At 45.1% G+C, this 14,533-nt stretch overlaps 6 protein-coding genes across 6 annotated transcripts; 3 read left to right on the plus strand and 3 right to left on the minus strand. All coding sequences in view use genetic code 12, as the record gives it.

Annotated features, from left to right (window-relative positions):
• Positions 1–40: 40 nt before the first annotated feature.
• ATP3 (F1F0 ATP synthase subunit gamma) lies at positions 41–826 on the minus strand (the record flags this gene model as incomplete). Its single annotated transcript, XM_001486889.1, has 1 exon — positions 41–826. One exon carries the CDS (start codon positions 824–826, stop codon positions 41–43), a length of 786 nt encoding a protein of 261 aa, XP_001486939.2.
• A 1,333-nt stretch (positions 827–2,159) lies between these two features.
• On the plus strand, positions 2,160–5,018 carry CWH43 (Cwh43p; the record flags this gene model as incomplete). The annotated part of the gene is made up of 1 exon (XM_001486890.1): positions 2,160–5,018. The coding sequence occupies one exon, from the start codon at positions 2,160–2,162 to the stop codon at positions 5,016–5,018; it is 2,859 nt and encodes a 952-aa protein (XP_001486940.2).
• A 1,104-nt stretch (positions 5,019–6,122) lies between these two features.
• On the minus strand, positions 6,123–9,098 carry NMA111 (Nma111p; the record flags this gene model as incomplete). The annotated part of the gene is made up of 1 exon (XM_001486891.1): positions 6,123–9,098. The coding sequence occupies one exon, from the start codon at positions 9,096–9,098 to the stop codon at positions 6,123–6,125; it is 2,976 nt and encodes a 991-aa protein (XP_001486941.2).
• Positions 9,099–9,224: 126 nt separating this feature from the next.
• On the minus strand, positions 9,225–10,424 carry PGUG_00319 (origin recognition complex subunit 6; the record flags this gene model as incomplete). Its single annotated transcript, XM_001486893.1, has 1 exon — positions 9,225–10,424. The coding sequence occupies one exon, from the start codon at positions 10,422–10,424 to the stop codon at positions 9,225–9,227; it is 1,200 nt and encodes a 399-aa protein (XP_001486943.2).
• PGUG_00320 (uncharacterized protein) lies at positions 10,416–11,009 on the plus strand (the record flags this gene model as incomplete). The annotated part of the gene is made up of 1 exon (XM_001486892.1): positions 10,416–11,009. One exon carries the CDS (start codon positions 10,416–10,418, stop codon positions 11,007–11,009), a length of 594 nt encoding a protein of 197 aa, XP_001486942.2.
• A 349-nt stretch (positions 11,010–11,358) lies between these two features.
• Positions 11,359–14,526, plus strand: SET1 (histone methyltransferase; the record flags this gene model as incomplete). Its single annotated transcript, XM_001486894.1, has 1 exon — positions 11,359–14,526. The coding sequence occupies one exon, from the start codon at positions 11,359–11,361 to the stop codon at positions 14,524–14,526; it is 3,168 nt and encodes a 1,055-aa protein (XP_001486944.2).
• Between the last annotated feature and the right edge of the window lie 7 nt (positions 14,527–14,533).

Genomic DNA, 14,533 nt, shown 5'->3' on the forward strand with positions numbered 1-14,533 from the left:
ATTTACACACTAGAAAATGACATTTTATATTTCTAAAAAACTAGTCCAACGAAGAAGCACCAGTAATGATATCCACCAATTCGTTGGTAATAACAGCTTGTCTGGTTCTGTTGTACAAAATGGAGTAAGAACTGATCATGTCACCGGCATTCTTGGAAGCGTTATCCATAGCGTTTCTTCTAGCCGAGATCTCAGAAGCGTAACCTTCAGCCATGGCAGTCAAGAGAGAGTTAGCCAAGGAAAATTCCGAGAGAGTAGAAGACACATCTTCGCCTTCCAACTCGTACTTGGACAAACCAGGAGCCTTTTCAATGGCATCAGCGGCAAACACACCAAACTTGGAAGGTTCGAAAGACACACCCGAAACAAATTTGTTGTATAAAATCTCGATGTTGTCGTACTTTCCGACTTTTTGAATTTCATCGGCAATCAAAGCCACCTCGTTGAAAGTAGGAGCCTCTCTACCAACACCATTGAATGCCAATTTGAGGTTGTCAGCGTGGGTTCTGGACAATTGAGCTCTAACCTTGTCACCCACAGTGACGATGTCAGCATTACCGTTCAACTCCAGGAATCTCTTTCTGGCAGCCTTCGAGATCTGGGTGTGAATGGAACCACACAATCCTTTGTCTGAAGAAACAACAATCAACAATGTCTTTTCGTCTTCGGACTTTTCAGGCTCAGCGTTCTCGAAGAATTCAGAGTCAGACTTGTTGAAAACTCTCGAGGCAGCCATGGCTCTCTGGGCCTTGTTCAATCTGGTAGAGGCAACAATTTTCATGGTGTTTGTGATTTTTTCAATGTTCTTAATGGACTTGAGACGCATTTCAATATCACGCAAAGTGGCATAGTTTCTGAGTTAGTATAGGATGGAGAAGGTGAAGTTATAAGCAACTGGAACAAGAAATTCAACTTGGACCGTCAACATTTTCCATTGAAGGTGGATTTTGGTATTCGAGAGCCTCTGTTTTAACACTTGGTCGAGGGATTTATGTGATTTAATGATTCACTTGATGATTGATTTCAGCATAGTTCTCAGCGATTTGCTATCAAAATGCCCCAAATTTTCGTACCACATGTCCCACCTCTATAATTCAATCGCAGTAATCAATTCACGTCAAATACTTGAACCATCATCGACTTTTCAGCAATTTCCATAAAACAGTTTCGATGATTTTATCCAATTTCTACAAGTTGCCATCTTATCCAATTGCTTTTCCTTCCAAGAATTGCTATCGCTTCAATTAGCGTAGTACTTACCTAGCTCCGCCTTGGCGGGCGACCTGTGCAACACCTAAACGAAACATGATGAATAGGCCGTGGTGAGGACGTTTGTTCCGGCTCGGGTCGCAGAAAGAATTTCATTGGCTGGAGTGTGGGCGGGACACGACCTGGAGTGTGAGAGTGCAGATAACCCAGCAATGGGGGAGTGGTTTAAGAGTAAATAGCACTGGAGCAGTTGTATATGGTTCGTGTATTATTACATGCAGTGGCGGATGCCATGAGTCAGATCACGTTTGTGGTTTCGTGACGATTTCGAATGCATCTGTTAAAAAAAAGATAAGAAAGTGCACTCCATAAACGCCTCAATTCTCCACTTATGTGTTCTTGGAAGCAGCCAGGGGATACTCGGCTCCCCTAAACTCCTCCATGTTCGTTGTAGTTGCTTTTTTACTGCAGAGGGTCATTCTTTTGGTATCCCAAGTATCCTTGGACGGGATAAGTCTCGATCATCTTCATGTATTTCAAGATCAAAGGACGGCAATTTCTCTGGGCATCATCTCCGTGGTACTGTTTGCACTTGCGCAACGCCTCATGGGTTACACGGAGCGCTTGGTTGCGAATCCATTGTTCTCTAAGCATGGACTTTCTGGCCTTGTCGACATCGGGGAAGTTTTCGTAATCGATATCGTCAAAAGACACGAGGTCTGGCCTCTGGTGCCGTTCGTAGTTGCTCAATGCTGTGTTAGAACCGGTGTTGTCACGTAAAATTATCGTATATCGTGAAACTTACCCATACTGTCACCTGTAATATCAAATTTCAACACTTTTAACTGGAGGAGCGCGGCGGTGCGCGCACGACCTTAGCAGTTTGGGGTGCTTCAGGTGTCTGGCTGCGCTTGTGGCTTCAACACTTCTAAATACGTGGGTCAGCATCCATGAGTAATGCCAAAACTTCTGGGGGTTCCCAGCGGACGCAGACGGTAGTGTACAGCGTCAATGGTCTGTGGGTGGCGTATGCACACGCCTTCTTTGCATATAGTGCATTTTTTGCTGCATTAATTGTTGGATGCTGGCTTCATTATCACAAGATTGTCAAAAATGCTTCCTTTGGATATCCAGATGAATGGTTTCCGAGTGTCTCTGCCACCATTGGTGATCGGTACCCCGAAAGATCGCTTTTTCAGGTATTGATAGCGGTAACTTCCGGACCTCGGTTTCTTCTTTTGGCATTGAACTATTTCATATGTGCTGAAAATGGTCCGCTTCTCGCAACTATTGGGGTTGTTTGTGGTATTATGCGAACATTCACATGTGGAGGATGGGTCTATATCACCTCTACCGATGACCATGATTGGCATGACATTTTTATGATCGCCTATATTTTGCTCACCATTCCATGGACAGTGTGTATGAGCGTGCTTTCTCCCAAAGGGTCCATTGTACGCCGTGGTAGAACCTGGACCGCCATTGCATTTTTTTCCACCTTGGTCCCTTTGGTGTACTGGTTTATTCAACACAAGGTCCATGTTCGTCCCGGAGCATACTCCATCTATGCTTATTTCGAGTGGGCCCTTATTCTCTTGGATGTGGGTTTCGATACGTGGTCGGTAGTGGATTTCGCCGATATTGAGATCACCATTGGCAGTGGAATCTTGGTGAAGAAAATTGTGCCAATTGAGTCGAAAAAAATTGATTCAAAAATCGATTTAAAAGTTGTCTCAACTTCTTCGTCTTTTTCGTTTCTTCCCTTTGCTGCACATGTGGTCAATTCATTCACCTTCTGGTCGGTTCTCTCGGCATTGTTCCTCGCTGTGTGGTACTTTCCCCTTTGGCATATGGGTATTTCTGGCTACGAAGCAGCCATAGTAACTTACTTTGTACCTCACTTTTTGTTGGCAGTTCCGCACTTAAAGTCCTTCTTGGCATCGTACCCATTGGTCACCAGAGTTTTGGCGGTTCTCTTTGGAATTGGAGCCTACAAGATCGAAGAACCAGAACATAAGCTACTTTCAATTTCCATTGGAACCGCTTTTTCCGTCGTCTCTTTGGCCAGCGAATCCTCCGCGGCTTCCTCAGATCCTCAAACGTTGAAGGAATATGCCGTAGCTCAAGTTCTAGGACTCATGGCTACCTCGGTATTCAAGTATATGTGCTTCTCCAATAACCCTATTTGGCCAGTGATGCACAAAGAAAACGGTGGATATAACGAGATTGGAATCTTTGTGTGCTTGGTGGGAGCACTCTTCACCCCCAAGTACTCAACTGCTTCGAAGCCAGTAGAGAAGAGATCATCTCTCCTCTTGTCTGCTCTTGGGTTTGGTGGCTACTTTTTCTCGCTTCAATATCTTTTGGGCGACTCTTCCACCCTCATCATGTGGGCCTGGGATGGATATCCCATTACTGGTCCAACCCCAGTGACCGGGGCTCTCTTTCATTTTGGTGCGTTTGCCGGTGGAATTCTTGCTGCGTCGAAGCTTAATCCTCAAACGTTCACATCGGTATTCTACAACATTTTGGTGGGAGGAGTATCTGCATTTGTGCTCTACTACTTCCCTGGATGGGTGGGGTACGCCGGCTCTTGCTCGTATACCTTTTATCTCGCTTCCATTTCACCGCTTGTGTGGAGAATCATCAGCGGTCACAATCCCGCTGCGTTTTTCACACTTTCGTTTTTTTTCACAATTGTGATTTCGTTGGCTTCTGTTTGGATCGTTGCGTACGCATTCGTGCCTGGTGGGTTTCTTTTGAGAGAAAGAACCGATATAGTCTTGGGAACTTCTTTCTTGATGGTGTTGGTTGGGGTCTGGCAAAACACCAGTGTCCAAGTAAAAAAGACTACTGGTTCAATTGTCAAGAACTCCCTAACTTTTATTGCTGTTCTTTTGGCCCTCGCTACAGCAGTAACCTTTAATCGTACTCCGGTCGGCGAATTCACGCCGTACAATCCAAGCTCGGGGTCGTTCACCGCAGGAATCTGGTGTGTCCATTTTGGTCTCGACAACGATATGTGGTCGAGTGAAACAAGAATGTTAAATCTTCTTCGTGACGCTCAAGTGGACATTGTTGGTTTACTCGAAACTGACACCCAACGACTCATTGGAGGTAATCGTGATTTCAGTCAAACCATAGCTCACGAGCTAGGCATGTACGCCGACTATGGACCAGGTCCAAACAAGCATACTTGGGGAGCTGTGCTCTTGTCCAAGTTCCCGATCCTTAGGTCTACTCATCATTTGATGCCTTCGCCAGTTGGAGAATTGGCGCCTGCTATCCATGCCACTTTGGATATTTATGGTGAAGAAGTCGACGTTGTTGTGTTCCACTCGGGCCAGGAAGAAGACGAAGAAGACCGTCGTTTGCAAAGTCTCAAGTTGGCGGAAATCATGGGCAGTTCTGACCGTCCTTTGGTTCTTCTCAGTTATCTTGTCACCGAGCCATTACAGGGTAACTACAACACCTATGTTAGCGAAGCGTCCGGGATGCATGATATTGATAGCACAGATTGGGACCGATGGTGCGAGTACATTTTGTTCAGGGATGTGAAAAAAGTGGCATATGCCCGGATTTCTCGTTCTACAATCACCGACACTGAGCTTCAAATTGCCAAATTCAAGTTGCTTACAGAAGATGAGAAAAACAATTTCGACGAGGATCTCATCTACGGAAACCATTTTATTGATGAAGAGGATGTTCCAGAAGAATTGAGAATGCCCCAGATGTTTAGAGGAGACGGGGTAAGGGACCATCGGTACCATGTATTTGATGAGCCTCGGTACTTTGCACAGTCGCGATAATTGAAAAAGCGATAGCTGGAAAATTTGCAATAATATATAATTTTGAAAATCGTTGATATTAGAGTGTAGTTGAAGTAGAAAGTATAGGTAGTAGTGATTTGCAGTAGAAGCTATATGGTAGTCTTGAGTAGTATAATCTATTTCATTTCCTCCAATGGTTCGGTTCCTGCACCCACTCATATAATCTCGTTATCGTAATTTTGCGGCATGCCTGAGTTTGTAAAGTCCAATCCCAATGCAGTTTTGGCGCCACCAAAGGAACCGGAAAACCCTCCCGTAGATATAGAGGACACGGAGCGCAAAACATTATACGATCAACTTAAGGAAAGCAAAGGTATGTAGGATTGCAAATTGTACTTTGAAACCATACTAACCTTAGAACAAAAACAACTCGAGTTTGAGCAAAAATTTCAAGTCCAGAATGCCACATACAAGCTAGACGACAAGTCTGCAAAGTTTTACGCGGAACTTAGTCGAAAAAGGAAAGAAAAGGAAGAATTAAAGAAACAAGAAGATGATCGAGAACTTGACCGATTTCGCAGATTGCAAAAAAAAGCACCAAAAGAAGAAGAAAAGCAAAACTTGAAATCAATAACTATCAAACGGAAACAGAAGGAGTCTCCTCAGCCCGAAAAAGCCAAGAAACCAAAACCTGAACCCCAAAATACCATCCTTTCAGGCTACTCCAGCGAAGACGAAGACTAGTTACCCGGCCCAATCAATAGTGCGACTAACCGAATTTTTCATGGTCCAAGTCTGAAGTATGCTAGGTAACGTTTTGGAGGCGGCCACCAGGCTCGTGTTCACCAAACGGCCCTTTGCCAACATGCTCATCCAGACCCGCTTCAAAATGAAAACTCACAAAGCTGCAGCTAAGCGCTTTATTAAGACCGGACAAGGATTGAAAAGGAAACAAGCCGGCCGGAATCATGGAAATGGAGGATTTAGTGCCAATTCCATTAGACAATTGGACTCATTTGTTCCAGTGACCAACAAGGGAAACCACTTGAAGAAGTTACAGAGGTACCTCTAATCTTGTAAATACGATAATACGAAATTTTGACGATCGGTTGTAGTTTTCATGATTAATGCAATTATACAAGTCTATACTTTATGTTCTGTTTCCTCCCACTCGCCGTTCACTTTCTTGAGTTCGAACGTGGGAAAGTAGTGATAGTTGGTCTTGACGGAGATGGCAACCGGAATGCTGTCAAACGAAACTAATCGTAATTTGATGTAGGTATTATCAGGAATCCCTTTAACCACCAGAACAAATGATTCAAGGGTTTTGGTTTCGGTGTCGTTCACATGGGTAATAAAGCTGTTTGTGGCAATGCCATATTGATTAGCGGGCCCTCCCGAGTTCTTCTTTGTGACATAAATTTCCGAAGGTATTTTTTCAATGAGTTGACGAACTCCATGATGAGGAGCCTGGAGGATAGAACCACACCAGAACACAACGTGGCTGGTATTCAAAGTGCTGGTATCTATGGTGGGCACGTTCAAATGCAACTCTTTTTTCTGGCGAATAACCACAAAGTCAAGTGAATCTTGGTTGTACATGATACCCAAGTCTCTCATTGTCTTCACAATGGAGCCATTCACCGACATGACAATATCACCCGTCTTGAGAGGAGTAGCCACTTGGCCAAGTGCTGGTGCACTCACACGATCCACTGCCAAAAACTTCATTTCGTCTTCACATACTTCCTCAAACTTGGATATCCATTCTTGAGGAACTCCTCTCAATCTTCCCTGGAAAATTGTCATCGAGGCAAACTCAGCATCAAGAATACGTAAACCAGCCGGAACCTTATTTTCGTGCAAGCTTTTTATGACGCTCATCACATCGGTGACATCTAAACCCATGCGATAAACTCGATCATTGGTCTGATCGCAGTTAGTTTCACCTAGATAAGTGATCCAGAAAGCTCTTAAAGTTCCATCATAATCGGCCAAAACTCCAGAGTCACATTCCTGACTCAACTTGGAGTCTAAAAGAATACACTCCAAATTCGTACCACGATAACGAGGCGACAAACTTGCCACAGGAACATTGATAGAACTCACAGAACTGACTTTGACATCGTCAGTGACAACCCGCAAGTTGTAGTTATAGCCAACGAAGAACGCTCTCTCTCCTCTTTTCAATGGCTTATCACTAAACTTGGGAGTTTTCACATCCGCAAGCATGAGTTTAGGATCATACTTGACGATGGCATAATTTTGGTTAGGATGAAGAAACACAACCTTACCAGGAAGCTCGACAGATTCAGCAAATATAACGAAAATGTCACACATGTCATGAGGAACAAATCTTCTGGAAACAAGTACGTATCCGTTAGCTGCATCAACAACGACCCCGTACCCAATTTCTCTGCGGTAAGGATAGGAATCCACTGGAACAGGAGCGATGGTACGTACTTGAACAAATGAGCGGGTCAATTGTGAGCACCCTGATTTCTCGGGATCATCAAAAGGAATATCAATGTACTTTGCGTTTTGAGGAACTGGTTCTTCTGCTGGCAATGGTTTGTCTTGAATATCAGTAAAGTCCCAAATGCCGGTGGAATCGTTACGAACAGCCATACGGAAGGTGGACTGCCAGTGTCTTTCGACGTAGATAACTGTGATATTTTCAGTGTGGAAATCAGACACATGCCTGTAGGAAATGCTCACTTTTTTGCGATCAGGAATAGACTTCATAACCTCAACAAATGCATCTAAGTTCGGTGTTGGTTTGTCGTCAACGTACTCAAGAAGCCAACCATTTTTCTCGAATGGAGACAATTCAAACGACCCCAGACCATCGTTGATGAAAACACCTCTTACTGGAATACAGAAACAACGAGCAACTTGATACGATAAATCGTTAAATGAAGCTCCAGCAATATCCACATACCGGCTAGGCGTGATGCTGTGAAGATCACCCACCACTATATCAAACGATACTTCGTGGCCGTTTCTCTGTATGACAAATTTGAGACTCTGTCCCACCTGTTCATCGAGAATTTCATCAACGCTGATAAAAGATGCAATGGGAGTACCGTTGATGGAGATGAGAGTATCTCCCTCCTTTAGCTTACCATCAGCTGGACCTTCAGGAAGAACTAGCTCAGCTACCAAAAGACCAATTTTGTCAGGAAATTGGCTACGAGCAGCTGCTTCTGCCTCGGGAGTTAATCCTAGACGTCTGCACTCGTCAAAAGGCTTGAGTTGCCATTCCACTTGAATATCACCTCTGGTGATGGTTTGGCCCTGTTGTATACACTGCAAAGCTCGAAGTGGTCTGTAAACGGGAAGAAAGAAATCGGTCGATGCTTCGGTTGAGCCTCCAGCCTGCAATGCAACGGCATATCCTTCTTTATTGACAACTGGTGATCCCGAAGAACCACCAGAAGCACTGGCAGCTGCTTGAATGTATTCTGTGTTGAAATCGTTGTAAGAGAGTGTGCCGTAGTCTGGAGCATTTCTATCAAGTCTTGAGATGAACCCAGCAAGAATAGACAATTTTTCTCCGGCATCGTTACCAACTACTCTGATTTCAGTACCAACCTGAGCCAAATCAGGGCGGAGATCAAGCTGCTCAATTTTCATGTATCTTATATCCTTTGGATCGAATTGAAGAAACCCGAAATCATGAATAGGATCACGGTATATGGGACGAACTACCGCTTCCTCGTGGTTATCAAACACCACGTATCCGCAAAAGGGACCTGGACCCACCACATGACGATTGGTGAGAATATATCCACGCTCGGAGTCTACAACGAAACCAGTAGCTTCACTTACAGCGGAGGATTCTGTGTCAAAATTGCTGACATGGGAGAACTGAATGGACACGACAGACTTGACCACCTTTGTGATCGTTTTCTGCCACGATGTGGTCTGTGGAAAGTAATTTTCGAGTTGTGGACTCATTTCACCTTCAGAGGAGTAGTCATCTATGTCTTCGTTATCTTCGCCGTTTGCGTTTTCAAAATCAGGATTTGTGCTCGGAGCCACTACAGGAACATGGTCGTCGAGCCGCTTTGCCTCATTCACAGTGCCGTTGGAAAGCTTTCTTTTGCCAACTGTCATGAGTAAATCTGAAAAATTTCGCACCGCAGTGGTAATGTGCCTGTGGGTGCAGTGGATGTGGGGATCGAAGAGCTAAGGTTGGAGATGTTGGTGAATAATGCAATCATTTGATATTCACATCTTCAATCATTTGGTATTCCCAGCTTCCACGCCCACCATTTGTTTTGCTCGTGCAGTCCAGCGGTTGTAATATTCATCCTGTTGTGACAGGTAGCTCATATCGCTGGCATCGATCATGGCACCAAATCTCGCCATTAATTGCCCATTTAATCCATTTTTGGCTTCGACTTCACGGAGCCGTACTGCTCTTTCCGTGGTGGAGTTATTGTAGACGTAGGTGTTTTCTATAGTGTTGATCCAGGGCTCGTCTTTGAGAGTATTATCGACGATGTTGCACCAGAGGAGCATATTCCATCTTGCCAATCCTCCAACTTGGTACTGGAAGAGCTGGTTCTGAAACAAGCTCCGAGCGCCCATTTTCAGTCGAAGTAGTCGGTGGTTGATGCGAACATAGGCAGCATGAACCATGCCACAGGCAAGCAACCATTCGCTCTTTTTAGCGAATCTGTGACGTTGACCAACGAATGTTTGCAACATCTGGGCCGTAATATCGGCAGGAATGTAGAAATGGTTGCACATAGACACGAATTCAACAAGTGACATTTGTCTTTTCTCGCTTCGGTACTGGGCTTTGTAGGCAGCATCGTCAAGAATGGGAGGTGTAGGCGACTCCAGATCGCGTCCTGAGGGAGGTATATCCTTTGTTTTGGGATTAAATGGCGAATCGACGTCTCGGAGGTTCTTTTGGGTTCGTTTTGACGACTCAAATTCACCATCTTGATCTTGAGCGGTTTCACGAAGACGTTTTAGCGGTGAGCTTTTGTGTGGTGTGGCAGATCCAAGTCTTCTGGGGCTTCCAGAAGCCGAAGTAGACACTCCAGAAGGCGACCCATTAGCAGGAGATCCACCAGAACCAACATTTATTGTTCTTTTTCCACGCGGTGTGGATGCGGGAGAAGAAGAAGGTGTAGACAATTCGCCCATAAGGCTATTTCGAAACTCGTCAATCACACGCATGGCTACCTTTGGCGGTACGGGGATCATGTTCAACGAAGGAGTCGTCATGTCCAATCGTTCGTGATATTTTTCGGCTGCAAGATAAGCACAAATGTGCTGGCGAGCCACCTCTGAATTTTGCGGAAGAACCGGTTTTTTTTGAACGCTCAAATTGTACAATGCGTCAGCAAACTTGACGACAACCGCGGAAAACGGTCCCTGGTGGCCCGGAACAACGTCGCTGAGCGCCTTTGCCGTTTGATGGGACATGAAGACGTGAGCCACCTGCAGACAAATTTGGGGCTGTTGAGGGTGCGCGCTATCTGCACTCCCACACTGACCAACCAGAGCGAGCGCTTTTTCATTACAACAGGAACCATGAACAGAGCCATCGTTAAAACCACATTAAACGGGTGTCGTGGGTTCTCACGGTCCACCATAGCACTCCAGAAGGCCGGAACGCCCCAGGTTTATGACCGTGGACAACAAAGGTACGAAATCATTTCGGGTGCACCCTCGGAGATGTCTACTAGCCGAGTGGTTCGGATCTTCAAAGAGTCCAAACCGGCCACCCAATCGTCCAACCACAACGGAAAAATGTGGAAAATGGACTGGGACTTGCTTGGAAAAGAGCACCGTTGGGAAGATCATTTAATTGGTTACCAATCCAGTGGAGATTACATGCAAGGAACACAGTTGAAGTTTGACACCAAGGAGTCTGCTATAAAGTTTGCCCAGAGCCAAGGATGGGACCACTACGTACAAGAGCCCAACGTGAAGCATTTTAGGAGAAAGGATTACTCTGCTAATTTTTACCACTCTGCGGGTCCATTGAAGCATATTAGAACGAAGTGAGACAGCGAGCATCGAGACAGCGAAGCTGGCGAGATCAAGTGAGAGCTAGAGAGACTAGTAGGAATGAGAGATAGTGAGAGCTATTTAAAGAGAAGGAAGGAGGAGAACGAGAGAAGTATCAGCTTTGGCTTGTACTCCAATACGACCTAACATACATTCAGTGTAGAAATTAGTAGTACCAAACATAAGAACACTCTGAGCAAACAGTACCACTCTCACCACACCTCATATATTATCTTTCAATTCTTCTTTATTTTTCGACTCTCTATTTTTCTTTATCGCACTCTTTTCTTACTTCTCACTTCACTTCTCACTTCGCACGCGAATTTGCGCCGTTCCTTCTTCTCTCATGTCCTACAGATTTAAAGGTCCCGATCGTGGAGATCGTGGAGACCGTAATGATCGTGGCGGGGGCTACCACACCAACTACGATGACAAGTATCGGCGTGAAGTTGCTCCAAAACTTTCAAATCTGTACGATAGCTTTCGACCATCAGGTCCACGAAAACACAACACAAATCATTATGATAGAGACGCTTACTACCGACCCATGGAGCATCGAAATCCATCCAAGCCAGCACAGACACCGTCCACAAACCCAAAACCAGAGTTTAAGCCAGATCACGAACAAGAAAATGGCCGTCACTCTCACCATGGCAATGTTCAAAATCACACACGATCGCCTCTCCAACCTCCAACGCCCAATAGTGTGACCTCTGCGCCCGAGGAAGTGACGGGAACAGACCCCCGAACCGGAGTGAACCCCCATGACCTTAAAGTTCCAACTTTACAGCTCCATCGTGATCATCTCCAGCTCGAATTTTCATCACCATCCGATCCTCCAAAAAACTACAAGGTTCTCTACGATCCAGAGAACGATTCCCACAGAAACAAGTCCACCAACAAATCAAAAAGCAAAGTATTTCGCTTTAATGGCTCGTCTGTAAGTGACCCACAATCATACAGTGATGCCATAATCCACAGCTCCGATATCACCGATCCACGAAAAAAGATCCTTTCCACCTACTTTTCCAAACCCAACAAAAACTCCAAGAAATTTCCATTCAAGCAACTCCCACAGCCGCGATTTGTGTTTGACAAGAACTCGGTGGGTCCTCCCCCGCAAACTGAGCTTGTGGTGTGGGACATTCCATCCACCACCAGCGAGGTCTACGTGACAAACTTCTTTAGATCTCACGGGAATGCGACCGAAATTAACTTCCTCCAGGACCCAATGTATGCGGTACCTTTGGGCGTTATGCTGTTTCGTTTCCAAGGCTCTCCTGACAAATCAATGCTTTTGGCCAAGAATCTCCTCAATTTCGTCCACCTTGAAAAACCCAAAATCAACGGCGTGGTGCTCAAGATAGAGCTTAATGACCATGAGGGAAAGTTGCTCCGTAGCAAGGTGGAAATTGCCCAAAATCGAATTCGGCAATCGAAACAGAAATTGGAGATGGAAGAACAGAAAAGAAGAGAGATGGAAGAGGAAAAGAAACGTAAAGAGATCGTTGCTCAGAGGGAGGAAGCACGCCAGAAAGAATCACAAAACAATACCTTCCAAAAATACGACTATAAACCAAACACCACCATCATGTCTGTCAAGTATCGCAACAAGGTCATTCCAGGAACATTTCTTCCACGAGAAGTTCGTCATATCATCAAAGACAACCCCTATCTATTCATACACGACAAACACGTTTCCACACGGACCGTATCTGCCCAGGATATCAAGCGTGTGCTCAACAAGTACAACTGGTCTCGAGTCCTACACGAGAAGGTAGGATTTTTCATAATTTTCAATTCTTTGGAGGAGTGCAAACGATGTTTCTGGAAGGAAGATGGGCGTAGGTTCTATGAATTTCGTATGTTCATGGAGATGGCTGTGCCTGAAGGTTTTGAAGACAAGTCCACAACTTCTGCCACCAAAGGTGACGCCGTCGAAGAAGCAACGAATATGCTCATACAAGAGTTCCAAGCATACCTTAAAAAAGATATACGTGAGCGAGTAATTGCACCCCAAGTATTGGAATTGTTGAACCCGGAAAGATTTCCTGTTCTCAAGGCACAATTGGACGAAGAGCGAACCAAGCAGGCACAAGCTGCTGCCGCTAGGGCCGAAACGATTGCAAGCAAAATCCAAGAAACTCGAAATAAAGAAGGTGCTTATGCTCTAATGAATAAAAAAGCGGCACAGTTACCCAGTTTCAAAAGAAAAGAAGGCATAAAAATGCAAGCGAAGAAGAGAGTTATTCCTATGCAGCATGTCCTCAACTATGAAAATGACTCGGACGATTCAGAAGACGATTCAAGTCGTTCTGCTACTCCTGCTCCCGCGTTGAAGCGTGAACGCAGCCTGCCAGCAACCAGCTATGACGAAGAAGCACCCTCAAAGAAGAAAAAGAAAACACTGCTCAAGACAATGTTGCTTTACGACTCATCAGAAGGAGAAGTTTCCGACAGTCCTGAAGATCAAGTCATGGAAGATGCAGAGGAGGCGGCTGACCAAGTGGACGATTTTGCCGATGTGGATGTCAAGTTCAGACCTACATTACACTCTTCAGTTCCGGTGTACCCTGAGGATGAATTTGTTGACGAGTTCGACGTCAATTATATCCAATCTTCCATCAAAGACGAGGAAGATTTGAACATTGCAAAGAGCATTCTTTCTGAGTTGAAGCCTTCCACAATAGCAAATGTGGACTACTGGGCGTGGAAGCAAAAAGAGACTCGAAAGCCAGAGGAAATTGCCGAAAGTGTACATCTAATTGAACCTCTTGCACCCAAATTTGAGTCGGCAAGTGGCTCTTTCCGCAGTGAAGGATACAGAAAAATACCCGATACTGACAAGATCGAATACTTGCCTCATCGGCGCAAAATTTACAAGCCTGTCAAGACCGTCCAACACGAAGATGACGAGACTTCTGCGAACAATGGAAACGGTACGAATAACAGCACTGCGGTGCATAGCTCTCGTGTGAACCGTGCCAACAACAGAAGATTGGTGGCTGATATAAGTGCCCAGAAGCAAATGCTTGGAAGCGAAACTGACATTTTGGATCTCAATGCGTTGACGAAAAGAAAGAAACCGGTGACTTTTGCGAGGTCCGCGATCCATAACTGGGGCTTGTACGCCTTGGAATCAATTGCTGCGAAGGAGATGATTATAGAGTACGTTGGGGAGAGTATTCGACAGCAAGTAGCCGAGCACCGTGAGAAGAGTTACTTGAAGACAGGCATTGGGTCGTCGTATCTTTTCCGAATTGACGAGAATTCAGTGATCGATGCAACCAAAAAAGGCGGAATAGCTCGTTTCATCAACCATTGCTGTAACCCTAGTTGTACTGCCAAGATCATCAAAGTGGAAGGAAAGAAGAGAATTGTCATTTACGCTTTGCGAGACATCGAAGCTAACGAAGAACTCACCTACGACTACAAATTCGAAAGAGAGACGAACGACGACGAACGGATCCGTTGTTTGTGTGGTGCCCCTGGCTGTAAGGGCTATTTGAACTAGCATACAC

Source organism: Meyerozyma guilliermondii, genomic scaffold (assembly GCF_000149425.1).
Source record: "Meyerozyma guilliermondii ATCC 6260 scaffold_1 genomic scaffold, whole genome shotgun sequence".
Lineage (NCBI taxonomy): Eukaryota > Fungi > Ascomycota > Pichiomycetes > Serinales > Debaryomycetaceae > Meyerozyma > Meyerozyma guilliermondii.